General features: G+C 40.4%; 2 protein-coding genes across 2 annotated transcripts; both read left to right on the forward strand.

Annotated features, from left to right (window-relative positions):
• Positions 1-5,569: 5,569 nt before the first annotated feature.
• Positions 5,570-8,870, forward strand: srm (spermidine synthase). The gene is made up of 8 exons (XM_026155082.2): positions 5,570-6,080; positions 6,397-6,517; positions 6,594-6,686; positions 6,774-6,927; positions 7,048-7,131; positions 7,340-7,485; positions 7,643-7,765; positions 7,870-8,870. The coding sequence occupies exons 1-8, from the start codon at positions 5,950-5,952 to the stop codon at positions 7,885-7,887; spliced, it is 870 nt and encodes a 289-aa protein (XP_026010867.1). The 5' UTR covers positions 5,570-5,949; the 3' UTR covers positions 7,888-8,870.
• A 2,357-nt stretch (positions 8,871-11,227) lies between these two features.
• sst6.1 (somatostatin family member 6.1) lies at positions 11,228-12,382 on the forward strand. The gene is made up of 2 exons (XM_026154487.2): positions 11,228-11,530; positions 11,907-12,382. Exons 1-2 carry the CDS (start codon positions 11,426-11,428, stop codon positions 12,132-12,134), a joined length of 333 nt encoding a protein of 110 aa, XP_026010272.1. The 5' UTR covers positions 11,228-11,425; the 3' UTR covers positions 12,135-12,382.
• Positions 12,383-13,560: the final 1,178 nt, after the last annotated feature.

Below are 13,560 nucleotides of genomic sequence, written 5' to 3' on the forward strand. Positions count from 1 at the left end.
CATCAGGAAGAAAGATGATATGTAACTCTGAACATGGCGTGGTTGTTGGAGTCAGATGGGTTGTTCTGAGTTTCAAAAATTGGTGAGTGGTGAGTTAGAGGTGGCGTAATGGTGTGAAGGATATTTTATTGGCAGACTTTGGGCCCTTAGTAGAAGCTGTCCACCCCACAGTATAGCCATCTTCTCATGTCTTCTTCCAGCAGGATAACACACTATGTTCCAAAGCTCGAACTACTTTCTTGAACATGACACTTAGTTCATTGTACTCAAATCACAGGATCTCAGTCCAAGAAAGGACCTGTGGGATGATGTGGAATGGAAGATTAATCTCAGAGTAATATTTCCAAGCATGGTTGAATCTGCGCTGCAAAGAAAGCAGCTCTGAAAGCAAAAGAGGATCCAGCTTCATAGTACCAAGGTGTGCCTAATGAAATGGCCAGTGAGCCTTTACAGATTCTGTGCTTGTCACAAAAAACTTAGTTACAAATGATTGCGAGAAGATGTCAAATTTGACGCAAGGGGGCCTTTCATTAATGTCTGACTGACGGTCCCAAGCTTTACATTGAGAGTCAAGTAAAAATTCACATGGCCCAAACGGAAAAAATAAATAATAAAATAACTGCTGTTTTTCATTTTCAGCACAATGAATCTTATGTTTCACTAACAGCAGGCTTTGATACGACATCTAGTACTATGTCTTGTCCTATTAGCTGTGTTTTAGTTGGCCTGCACCATTAAAAATGCTTTATTGGTAACAGACTGCAAGCAATATGTTTGCGCTGCACCTTTGGATCACATGGACTTAAGGTTACAAACTTTAATATGATTGTGATCTTAGCTTTCATTTTTCGTTGCTTGCCCCTTCAAGTTTGAATTGTTTGCTCCCCTTTAGCATATTTTACTTTCTGTTGACAATGACAGGTTCTTGTTTAAACAGATACAAACATACTTTCACAGGAAACTAAATAAAGCGCCTCTGCCTGTGTGAATTTCAGGTTTGTGTTTGAGGATTAGAGTATGAGGATTAGATTTCCATTTTTCTGCCAGCAGCCATTGAGGCGCCTTTTTTTTATTTAGCTTTGAACTTTTTTGTAAATTTTCTTGGCTTACCTAGACAAGTTTGAATTGTGTGCTCAGCTAACTTTTGCCTTTGGGTATAACACTCTGTCGTGAAGATACTGAGCCTAATGTAAACAGACTAAGAGTGCACTGTTGCCTTGTGCAGTATAACAGCTGAGATCTGTCCTCACAGTCCATTTAGAGTGGCCGTTCTGATGTCAAACTGGAATTGCAGATATTGACATTTCAGTCTGAGACAATCGTTTTACTGTTTTAAACTCAAATGCTTTTGAAATTAATCCAAGTAAGTAACTACCATCATTTCGGGTTAGATTGGGGTTAGGATTAGGGTTTGGGTTGGTCTGAGACTTACTAAGAAAAATACCTCCAAACTGACCAGTTTTTGTTCAGTCACAGCAAATTAAATAAATAAATAAATAAAAATACAAATTCTGCGTCAGACACAAGTTTCCATAGTCAGCCGGTCATATGCAGGTATGTTGATATATAAATAAACATGATGTAAATTTACTGTTTAAGCTTTGGTGCTCTTGTGCAGTATGTCTTCTGTACTAAAGTCTAAGTTTGAAAGAAAAAAAACAATAAAAGGAAATAAATATTTCTTGTATGTCTTTGCATGACAGTGAACCATACTCTAAAAGGTGGGCGTTGCTACAACGAGGCTACAAATTCTAAAACATAGATTTTAACACAGGCATCTTCAACCCAGCAGGACAGAAGATCTAAACTTAACACAAAAAGTAACAAAATTCATGTTTGGTCAATTATTACTCTATTGTAAAGATGCTTCTTTACAATAAATCTTATATAATTGGAAACCAGGTTTTTATTTTTCCTTAAACGGTGCCACCTTTGTAAGGAAAATTTCATTTGTGGGTTGCGCCTATGAAAAAATTCCATATTTTCTCTGTGAATGTCAAACACCTTGTTTCGTCTGTGCCGAATTGGATGATTACAGTCGAAACAGTCGAAACAAGACACACTGACAATTTAACAATTTATTGATTGAACAAACAGGGGCCTCTGTTGCATGTGGAAGAACCATAAACAGCTGCAATGGCTTGCCACCTCCTCCTCATGCTGGTTACCAACTTGGTCAGCACCCCTTTCCTTCAACCACTATTTGTCACAAGACAGCCAATGTGGTTGTGTTGGCTGTTAAGCCTTCAATGTCTTGTTTATATAACTAAGTTCATGTAACTGCCAAAGTTTAGAGGCAGTTTCCCAAGAGAGTGAACAGTGTTTAGAGTTGTTTGTTATTGTTGTTTTATTCTTATTTTATGCAGTCATTTGTGTGAAGTTAGCTCTGTCACAATTAGAATATGAGTGAATTGAATCTTGGCTAAGACAAGTTTTTTCTCTGTAATGTTTGACTGACACAATCTGAAAGTTAGATGGAAAAAAGCTTCAGAGCACAGTTATTACTTTAAAGTGTTTCGTTTTACAGGCAGAAATGAACCAAACGCAGACCTTTGACCACTTTTGCATTTGCGCAAAAGGTTTTGGGTGGAGTACTACTTTTTTTTCACGCACGCTCATTCAAAGGAGTTTTAGAATGTATCTTCACTGTTAAATGTTCTTATTAATCTTATTTTAATAAACAACACTGTCATACACAAAACTAGGGTGGCACTAGGGGTGTAAGCATAGCTGGACTGGCCATCGGTGGGCCGCTGGCGATTTTTTGTTTTTATGGGCCAATGGATTTTTTTAAATTTTTTTTTAGGAAGGGTATATATAATGAAAGGTGTTAGATTGGCCAATTGGTCATGATCGACTCTGGGCTGGACCAATTACAGCCGAGGAGGCCGGATGCGCCCTCCCCCCTGTTTAGCAATCACGTGATTTTCGCGCATTGCATGCCGGGAACTCGTGGCAAAACAATCCAAGTACCGCATCAAATGCAAGCGTTTGCAGCACCGCAAAACGTTCATTCTCCGGTTCCAATACCTTCTTGTTTTTCTTTGCCGCACAAAAAAGGAATGTACAGAACAAAAGGAGAACAATGCCGGTCCGTACAAAGACAGACTCGACGAAAAGACAAAGAAAAGATACGAGGAAAAATCAAAGGAGTGAAAGGGTCAGACCCTTACGAGCACACAGAGGGACAAAAGACGTTAGCGTGCTGCCCAACTTTCACCACGCTCATATTTATAATTATACGGTTCTTGGAGTGAGTGCATACACTCATGAAGTTTAGTAACTTCAGGTCACTGCAACAAGCCCAGGTACAGTTTACCGACGGATGGGTACAGGACCTTGAAATGCACCGTGTAGAACGAAAGACCATAGAGCTGGGCGATATGAGATTTTTTCATATCACGATATGTTTTTTTCATTTCAGGCGATAACGATATCTATCACGATATAAGCCAAATAACTATATTTGTAAGATTTAAATGTGCCGTTGCTCACAAGTAAAATGTGAAATAATCAGCAGCTTGTTTTTATTTAAATATTTATTTCCCATAATAAGTTCAACAGGGTAGATGTACTTAAGGAACATGAGACTTTTTCAGATAAATAAAGGCAAATATTGCAAACTACACAAAAGGCAGCCGCTAAAGCGTTTAAGTTTCAAAATAGAACAAACGAAACAGACTACTAAATTGTCAGTTCCACTTAGAAACAAAATATAAATTCTAAAAATAAATCTTAGTTTGTTTTACAGAAGAACAGACAAAACTGACTAACTTTTGTCAATATCAAATAAACTGAGAACTAAAAGGAAATTCTCAATCTCTCCTTGTTGTATAGCTTAGCTTTTCAAACAGTTTTAACAGTTAGTTTAGTCTGACAAAAGCCGAATGACGAATTAGCGCTTCCAGTCAGAGACTGAGGCTACGTCCACACGTACACGGGTATTTTTGAAAACGGCGATTTTCCGTTTTCGTTTTTAAAAATAATCCCGTCCACACATAAAGGGAGAAATGAAGGAAAACGCTGCTATGAACATGCCAAAGCAGCAGGTGGCGCTAGATTCCTAACCGTGCAGAAATGTTGGCCAATCAGAAGTCTAGAAGCCTCGGTGGGAAAAAGTAAACAAAGCTGGGGCATAGAAGCAGAACCGAGTCGTATGTGTGGACGGACAGTAACTATGTGTATATGTAAGCATTTAAACACTGCAGAGAGTAGAATTAACAGTAACAGTATTGTAGAAATTCATTTCACCGAAACAATAACGTGGCGCACAGTGTGACGCATGCACCAGTTTATTGTATTTCCAGACTTGCTTTCGGCACATTTACAGTGCACGCTACTCTGTTTTTTGTCAGACTTGAAATAGCCGAAATACCTTCACACTACGGAACTTCTATGGCTCTTCCGTTCGACAATCTCTCCGGCATTGGAACCATCATCTGTTTTCTCTTCGGTCACGCTCGGTTGATTTTTCTAGTCGGCACACTCATTTCCTCCATTACCCGCTGGCTGCTTCCCAAACAAACACACGTGCGGCTTGGCACTTGTGCTGTACGTAACAAGTCACGCGACGTGACGCTGCGGCTGTGATTTGTTCGGCTCTGCGCTACTCAATTTGGATTGGCTGACCTTTTTTTTTTTTTTTTTGAGGACAAGAGCGGCGAGGTCTATCGCGATAGCTTAATTTCTCTATCGAGTAAAAGTTATATCGCGATACATATCGTTATCGTTCTATCGCCCAGCTCTAAAAGACCATCGTACGAACAAAGGTAAGTTTACCAGTCTCACAAATCGTCGTCATAAATACACATTCGTTAACCGTTTATTAATAGGACCTTTGAGCTCAACGGTAATTAATTAGTAGTGGAAATAATTTCTGGTAGCATCACAGAAATGTAGCAGTGACAATAATATTGTATGCTGTAATCGCACTGGACAATTAGTGATACAAAACAACAGTTTTATCCTGTGAATAAAAGTATATGTTTTTGTCAATGTACCATAATAACAGAAGCGAAACGCAATATTGTGTCAGGACAATTTACTATTTATGCACAATAAATAAAGGAGCATAGCGCAACCATTTCTGTTCAGCGCCAGACTTGTAACCTATATCACCAATTATGTTAAGAAAAAGGACGTATTAACTACTACAAAACTCTGATCTTTGTGGGAATGCTTGGAGCAGACTAACATGTGAGCTGGAGTGTTCTGGGACGTTATATTTGGTATATCCAGACCATCCGTCGGCTCTTACTTCGGAAACATGGCTTAAAAAATTTCTCTTCAACTACGTAATCCAATAAAAAAAAACGATCTCTTTACCCGTCGGCTTTCCATGGCTGTCATGCGACCAGCTATTGCAGTTAATAATACAACAGCTTCTTGGCATTTTTTGGGTTTCTTTTTATCGCTAGTACCTCTTGCCACAAGTTCCCAGAATCCTTTGCGGTTTTACCCCCTGAATGACGTCACATTTTCAATCTTTATCCTGGTGGGCCGGGCTCTAGTCAAAATGCCCGGGCCGATTTTTTGTCCCAGTCCAGCCCTGGGTGTAAGAGATCATTTTAGGGTGGCACATGCCACCCCATGCCACCCTTCAAGATCCGCCCCTGGAAGAACATAACAACTGACTGTTAAATTTCCTTGAAACTATCAAACAGGCATACACTTGTCTCCCGCACCCTGGTGTCCAAACTCACGGGTGTGTTCACACGCCAACTTGGTTGCGCTTCACGTGGGCTGCTCAGCTCGTGGGCCGTGCGGCCGATGTGAAGTCAAACAAACTATACGAGAGAACCTGCCACGCAATTGGTTAGCGTCGTGAAGACCCAGCTACGTCAGCGCCCTCCCATTCGCTTTAAGAAGAGGGCGTCAAGTCTCGCGGTTAGGCAATGTGTTTGTCGTCACTCTTCACTGCCACGCTTCCAAACACGGTAGGCAGCTGTCATGGACCACATTAAAGATGGATGGTTTACAGAGTCTTGTACGCTATGGCCAGGGCAAGCAATGAGTCTCCAAGTAGAGGAGGTCCTCTACCACAAGAAATCCAAATTTCAAGATGTTATGGTTTTCAAGAGGTGAGAACAGTGAGGCTAACTTCACTTAGCTAACGCTGCTAGCTGTTAGCTGTGCTCGCACTGAATGAGCAACCTAGAGCATGATTTTTTTTCCCCAGATGGTTGAAAGATACGACGTTTTTTAAGCTTGGCTCGTGATTTGCATGTCATTGAAACTTTAGTGTAAACTTTAAGGGTAACGCTAGATTCATTTAAGTCGCGGTACATGTATTTGTTTAATGGTACTAAGCATGTGGTTACACATCTGAATCCTACGGAAGCTCTTATGTAAAAGTGATCCTGTTGCCTCATGCTGTGCTGTAATGCTACTTTCCAGCAAAACCTACGGAAATGTGCTGGTGCTGGATGGAGTGATCCAGTGCACAGAGAGGGACGAGTTTGCCTATCAGGAAATGATTGCAAACCTTCCCCTGTGTAGCCATCCTTGTCCTAAGAAGGTATTTCTCGTAAATGTGAAACAACAGTACATTCGGGATATTTCCAGCTGTGACGGTTATATTTGCATTTTCACAGGTGCTCATCATTGGTGGCGGAGACGGGGGTGTGCTAAGGGAAGTGGTGAAGCATCCGCTGGTGGAATCAGCGGTTCTTTGTGAGATAGACGAGGTAGGAGCAGCAACTCTGTTAATTTATGATGTAGGGATTGTCCTCTCTGCTGCCTTTGATGACATTTTTATGTTGTCTTCTCTTTAGGATGTGATTAATGTGTCAAAGAAGTTCCTGCCAGGGATGGCCAAAGGGTTTTTCAGTCCCAAGCTCACCCTCCACATTGGTGATGGCTTTGAATTCATGAAGCAGAATCAGGACGCCTTTGACATAATAATAACAGATTCATCAGACCCAGTGGGTAGGTGCTGCTTAAAGTCCCACAATCCTTGTGTGTCCAAAGAACTAATCAAACAACACAAATACGGGACACGCTTTAACGAGGCAGTCTCAATTAGAATCTCTTTAATTGTTATTTCAGGACCTGCTGAGAGCTTGTTCAAGGAGTCTTACTACCAGCTGATGAAGGCAGCATTGAGAAGTGGTGGAATTATTTGTTCCCAGGGTAAGTTTATATTTCACTGGACTTGTGCATTAAAAGCTGGCTAATAAGTAACATTTTGAGTCTGCTGAAGATGTTACTGTTATTCAGTTAGTGAATGGATTACTTTCTGTTGAGTTGTTCCCTTCAGATTGAGTAATGCCAAAAGATGGGAAAGTAACACTTTTTTTTTTTCTCCCCTCTCCCCGCCTCTTGCTTTTGTAACTGACAGGCGAGTGTCAGTGGCTCCATTTGGAGCTGATAAAGGAGATGCAGACCTTCTGCAAAACCCTATTCCCTGTGGTGGACTACGCCTACAGCACCATTCCAACTTATCCCAGTGGCCAAATTGGATTCATGCTCTGCAGTAAAAATCCTGTAGGTGTTAAACTGTCATTCTCAGTTTGTCATCCACCACACTTCCCCAAGTGTTCTTGGATTGCCTAAAAAAAAAAAAAAAAAAAAAATGCAGAAATGTTCCATAGCATAACAGTTTCTCCCTGATCATCCTTGTGCCTTGTTTGTTTTTTTTTAGGAAACACATTTCAGGGAACCAGTGAAAGCACTGTCAAAAGAAGAGAAGGAAAGTATGAGCCTTAAATATTACAACCCTGAAATTCACAAAGCGTCGTTCGTTCTCCCAGAGTTTGCAAGAAAGGTAAGTTGGTTTCAAATTTTAATAGTCTGTCCCACACTTGGGGGTGCAATCCACACAATGCCGAGGGGTATTTTCTGCATTTCACCTGGTGTCTTGTCTGACAGGTGCTCAGAGAAGCATGACCAGCAGCAAAGGGCCATGTGCATCCTTCAGCCAACCCTTAGAACATGGATAAACAACCTTTTTCGATGGCTTCTTGAACTCTACGTAGTTAAACGTCATCCCAAGATTTTCAGTTCAGAGAAAATATTGATTTTTGAGCCGGTCTTGCACACTCTTGTGTTGTCTTTCAGTTCTTCATGTAATTGTCTTATCTGCATTTTGTGAAGCAAACCTAACCTCATTCTGAAATGTTGTTTTTGTTTTTAATTCTGTTTTCTGTAAAACAATAAATTACACATAGCACAACATGTGTAATTGTTACATGGAGTATAAGAACCGCTCTACCATTTACAGGTCAAGTGAATAATACTTTGGCAGGTGGCTTCAATTTTATTGTGTCTGATTGGTGTATGTAATCCTCTACTGCACATTTATTTTGTGACCTTTTATTATTTTGATATCTTGTCACAATCATGGTTCAGAATACTGTCCACTACACAGAAACCCTATAGTGCCTGAAACTGGTTGCGCATAACCTACCAGTCTTATGGTCTCCTACTCAGAAGCTAAATGGAAAAAGATCCCTTTAAACAAAACAAAAAAGCACCTAATTGGTTTAGTTAAGGCTCAGCTTTGAGCGTCAGTTATCGAATACTGTAAAGAGATCACATTACATGCAAACTTAGAAATGTTACCAGAGCTGTCCAGTCCACGAATAGTCTTAACATGTGAATTCATTATGCAGTTATAGCATGCAGTATTGGGTCTTGATTACTGGGTGTACTGTTTGTACTGTGTAAGAGTCTGACTGCAGGATGTGAGATCGTTTCTTTAAATGGAAATGTAATAGTTCAGTGATTTGAGCTAATGTAAGACATGATTTACTGTTAGCTATGGCTACCTTGACTCTTTACTGGGACATGGTGTTATACCTGAATGAATGAATTTGTCTTTTTTATAAGAATCATGAACTGTAATAAACTGGTAACGCAAAATTAATGGATCAATGGCTGGGTTATGTTTTGTTTTTCGAGGTCTGCATTTTCCAACCACGCTTTCAAGCTGCTGTTTGCTGCAAATGGTGAGCAGGTTCTGTGGGAGCAGTGTAGTGTTGAGACACGTGCAGCTTTGGTATTCAGGCACCAGGTGGCATCCTTGAATCTTTTATGTTTTAGGCTAGTCTCCGCGTTGGAATTATACTGCTGAAATTCTTTGAATTAGAGTAAAAAGCAGTCGGACCCTCTGAGCTGTTTAGTGTTTCATGATGGGAAGTGTCACTGTGGAACTTACCATTCAGTTGCGTCAACTCAAACTACTGTGCAAAAGCTCAGTCTTCACCAATATTTTTTTTTCATTTTTTATTATAATGGGACCAACCTGCAGTTCAGTGCTATGTTGTCACGCTGCTTTTACACAGGAGCTGTGCCCATAGCTGGATGATAAAGATCATTTGTGCTTGTGAGTGTTAATACTGTAATATAGGAAATGAAGCACATCTCTATGGGCTTGTGTTCGCACCAATGAAGCGACAGCCATGAATTTTTAATTTGACTGGGTTTTAATCTCCATACCACAGGAACAAAACTTGGGAATACAATAGACTGACATTAAAATTTATTTCTTCTACAGCTAAATTGGTGGCTTGTTTCCACGTGTACAGATTCACCTGTTTGTTTGATAACAAAAGCATAAAACCCTTATATGATCTGTGAGTCACTTAATTCTCAGCCATCTATTTCAGTTACTTGTTGAGGTGGTGACTCAACAACACGTAATAATGAAAATGGAGATTTTAATGCACATTAATGCAATCTTGGAGCACCTATAGTAGTCGCTGGGGGTTCCTTAAGTGTTTGAAGTCTCTTGCAGTGTCATCTGCAGATCCCTTTAAGCTGATGTTGCTGTATATTCCTCAAACACACTGAACTGCCAATACAACAATTTTTAACAGTCAGCTAATCTTTGGATTTGCTTTGGGCCAGCTTCAGATCTGCAGAAATCAACCCAGAGACTGTTGTGGAAGCATGAGAAATCCATTTGAACATATCAAACGAGGCATACGGGAATACGAGCGCCGCATGTTCCCTGCCAGTAGCAAAACAGTGAATCCTGTAAACTCAACTTAATTGTGCTTTTTCATGAAACGTCTCACAGGTTGACAGCAGATTCTCACACACTTTGAAACAAGGTCATCTCAGACAAGAAAGTATAATTAACTTCAGTGAGACATTTACCTCGTACACATTTTAAATATATATAGTATTAAATGTTTTTTTTTTTTTTTTTGTTAAGCCATAAAATACAGTTTATGGTGTTATTTGGTAAATAAGTTTGTTATGTCACTATATTAGACCTATAAAATATTACTTTTTATGTAAGCAAACTTGATTAGTAGTTAAACCTGTGTAAAGAGTTGAGGAATTAATTTTTACTTATAATGTATGTTAATGGTATTGTGTAGAAAACCTCAGTGGCAGTTTTAGAATCCATTTGTCGTGCAGTGCGTCTGGTATCCATTGTGAAGCAAAGGACATTAATTCGTTTTCGATTCAGAGACGCCACATGCATCAAATCACGGGGCCCATGTTAATGCAAAGATAACCACAAGATCCTTATGGATCAGCACTAAACTACTGAACACTGCTGCTTCCTTTTTAACAGCTATGCTAACTCCACGAGATTGGTGATGTGCATTTCCTGAAGAGATTTTGGCGAGTCAGTGCGAGTGTCAGACCGTTCAATTGCAATCTGCAGGTGTCAAAGAGGCATATAGAAGCAATATGACAGGAATAGGATTTTGCCCGGGGTAGGGTGCCAAACAGCGGCCTGTGTTGGGAGTGGAAGATAAGCTGGCTCATGGTCAATTTGTATCTCTTTTAGATCTACTTTGACTCCTGCTACAGGGAAATGTGGCCGCTTTATTTAAGTGCTAAAAATGGTTCAGGCATATCCGTTGGTATCACACTTTAGATGAGCTGTGGAATTGTCCGTCCACCTGTCTGACAGGTATTCTCTGAGATTGTCTATCGTAACTGCGAACGCATTAGTTGATGTCAAAACCTGGTAACGGGCAATTGACGTCGTCGTGCGCTGCAGATGTTTCCTCCCGATGAATCACATGTACGCAAGCCATCTCACAATTTGTCAAAAAGGTTAACTTTTAAACGGTTCCATTTGTTGTGTCCTGACCTCTTCATCTCTCCTCCTCTTTCATGCTCTCCTACACACCCCCAACGACATCCACACACGCGCACACACCCTCCACCCTCCGTCATACACCCACCACCCTCTACGTCAGTGGCAAACACGAAGGGGGTAGAGGCGTATAAAAGAGTGAGGGGCTTTAGAGGTAGAGCTGAAGAAACATCAAATCTTCTGAGCAGCTGCCACCAACTGCACTCCACTTTTTTCTCTCCCATCGTTCTTCTCTGGATCTCCGGCTAGTCTGAGCTGCTCAGACTCTCCTGCTCAGACAGACACACACAGCCACACTGTCTTTGTGAGCCTCCTGCTCCTGTGACTGTAGCTCTGGTCGGTCACCTGCACTCCTGTCACAGCATGCAGCTCCTGGTGGTGTTAGCAGCTCTCATGGGGGTTGTGTTCAGCGTTAGAGCAGCTGCCGTGCTTCCTGTGGAGGATAGGAGCCCCATCCATGTGAACAGGGTGAGGAGATTGTTCGTATTGCTCATATTAGTTTGATGTTTTGTTTTTTTTTACTTTGAGGTGTAATTACTAATAAATGTATCCAGTTACTACATGGGAAATAGTTTGAATGATTCGAATTTTGAAAACAAAAATGTAACTTACAATAAAACAAAATCTGTGGTTATGTAAATAAATAGTAAGATATTTAAAAATGGCTTTTTTAAATTGAATTAAAACTGCTTTTAACTGACATGATTAATATTGGCAGTATATATAATTTAAAATGGGAAAAGTATTAATGATCTGTGAGCATCACAGACAAGTGTTTTAAAGTCACACTTCCATGATTTTTCCTCCGTGATAATATTATCTCTACTTTCTGATTCCTGGTTAGGAGCTGAGCAAAGAACGCAAGGAGCTGATCCTAAAGCTGGTGTCTGGCTTGTTGGATGGAGCTCTGGACACGAACATGCTGCCGGGAGAAGCGACACCTGTGGAGCTTGAGGAGCCGCTGGAGTCTCGTCTGGAGGAGAGAGCTGTGTATAACAGGCTATCGCTTCCCCAGCGTGACCGCAAAGCTCCCTGTAAAAACTTCTTCTGGAAAACTTTCACCTCCTGCTAACAGTGCCCAAAAAAACCCCCACTCGGCTCCGCCTGCCTCCGGTACTCCTTCTGTTCCAGCTCTACATAAACTGTGGTAGACCTCAGCTATACATATCATCTACACCTGTCACACATGCAACATCGATGGACTTCACTGAGACAGTGTGTCTGTTTGAATATTAATTATTTATGTATCTATTTATGTATACAATGTATGTAACAGTTTCTTTCAGGGTCAACAATAAAGCATGGATATAATATTTAAAATGGTGATAACAGTTAATTACTTTTTGTTTTTTGAAGGTCAAATTTTCCTTCTCCTGCTTCTGTAAAACAAATGCAAAGGCAGATTTCTTAAAAGTGTTGTAGCTGTATTTTTCTTTGCGACTAAAATAATCGAAATATTTCACGGCTTTCCTGTGTGCGAATATTTTTCTTTCTAAGAAACATTAAGGCGCAGCTGTGCCCTGTGGATACGGAACTTCTTTTTCAAAAGCACATCAAACATTATTTTCTTTTAAGTCTTTCTACTTTACCGGCATACACACAATAATAACCAGGGGCAGCAATACTGCTACAAAGACCGGATTTTCTATAACTATGAAGCATTAAAAAAGGAATAAACTGCCCCCTTTTATTTTTAAATTAATAGCCTTTTACTCATCTATAAATAAAACTATACCGTAAGTGAATTAAGTCAAAGTAGCTTGAGTATTAGTCCTTATTAATTCCTCACCACAGGTTGAGGGAGACGCTTCAGTGACTTATCACAGATCGTTAAACATGTCAGCATAATAGGAAAGTATATAAATCAGAAGCTCCTCCCGTGTTCACACAATCATGATACTCTGTTTCAGAATATTATGAGCAAAGTGGGGGGAAAAGGAGAACGGCTGTCAAAGCACATCAACAAAAAACAATAAATGAAGGAAATAAATGAAAAGAGCGTAAAGTCAATATAAGCAAGAAAAATCATGTTGCACTGATGACAGTCTGACCTCAGCGTTTAATAGAAAAAGCCCAGAAAAGGCTTTGGTTGCATGTTAAGATAATGAAGCGAGACCTCCATCAACCTGCTAATACTCTCTCTGATTCTGACTCCCAGTCAGCTGCACGCCTGCCCAGTTCTCAATCAGTCCTGCTACAACTGCTCCACACCCTCCAGCCCTTCAGGCACGCTCAACCACCGTAAAATGAGTTTTTCTTAACCACTTATTTAGGGAAAAAGTGAAGTTGGTGCTGGCCGCAATCAAATATCGACTTCCAACTCGGGCCCACGGCCCCTATTAGCGAACTGATGGATTTCCTGTGATAAATGACATGCAGGTGAAATGTCCTGCTGTTCGCGCCCGTTCAAGCGAACCGTTTATTTTCACACGTGAATAAATGAACAATCATAAAAACGGAGCAACAAAAACAAACAGTTTAAGAGAGCACTGCTGAAT

This window comes from Astatotilapia calliptera, chromosome 20 (assembly GCF_964374335.1).
Source record: "Astatotilapia calliptera chromosome 20, fAstCal68.1, whole genome shotgun sequence".
Lineage (NCBI taxonomy): Eukaryota > Metazoa > Chordata > Actinopteri > Cichliformes > Cichlidae > Astatotilapia > Astatotilapia calliptera.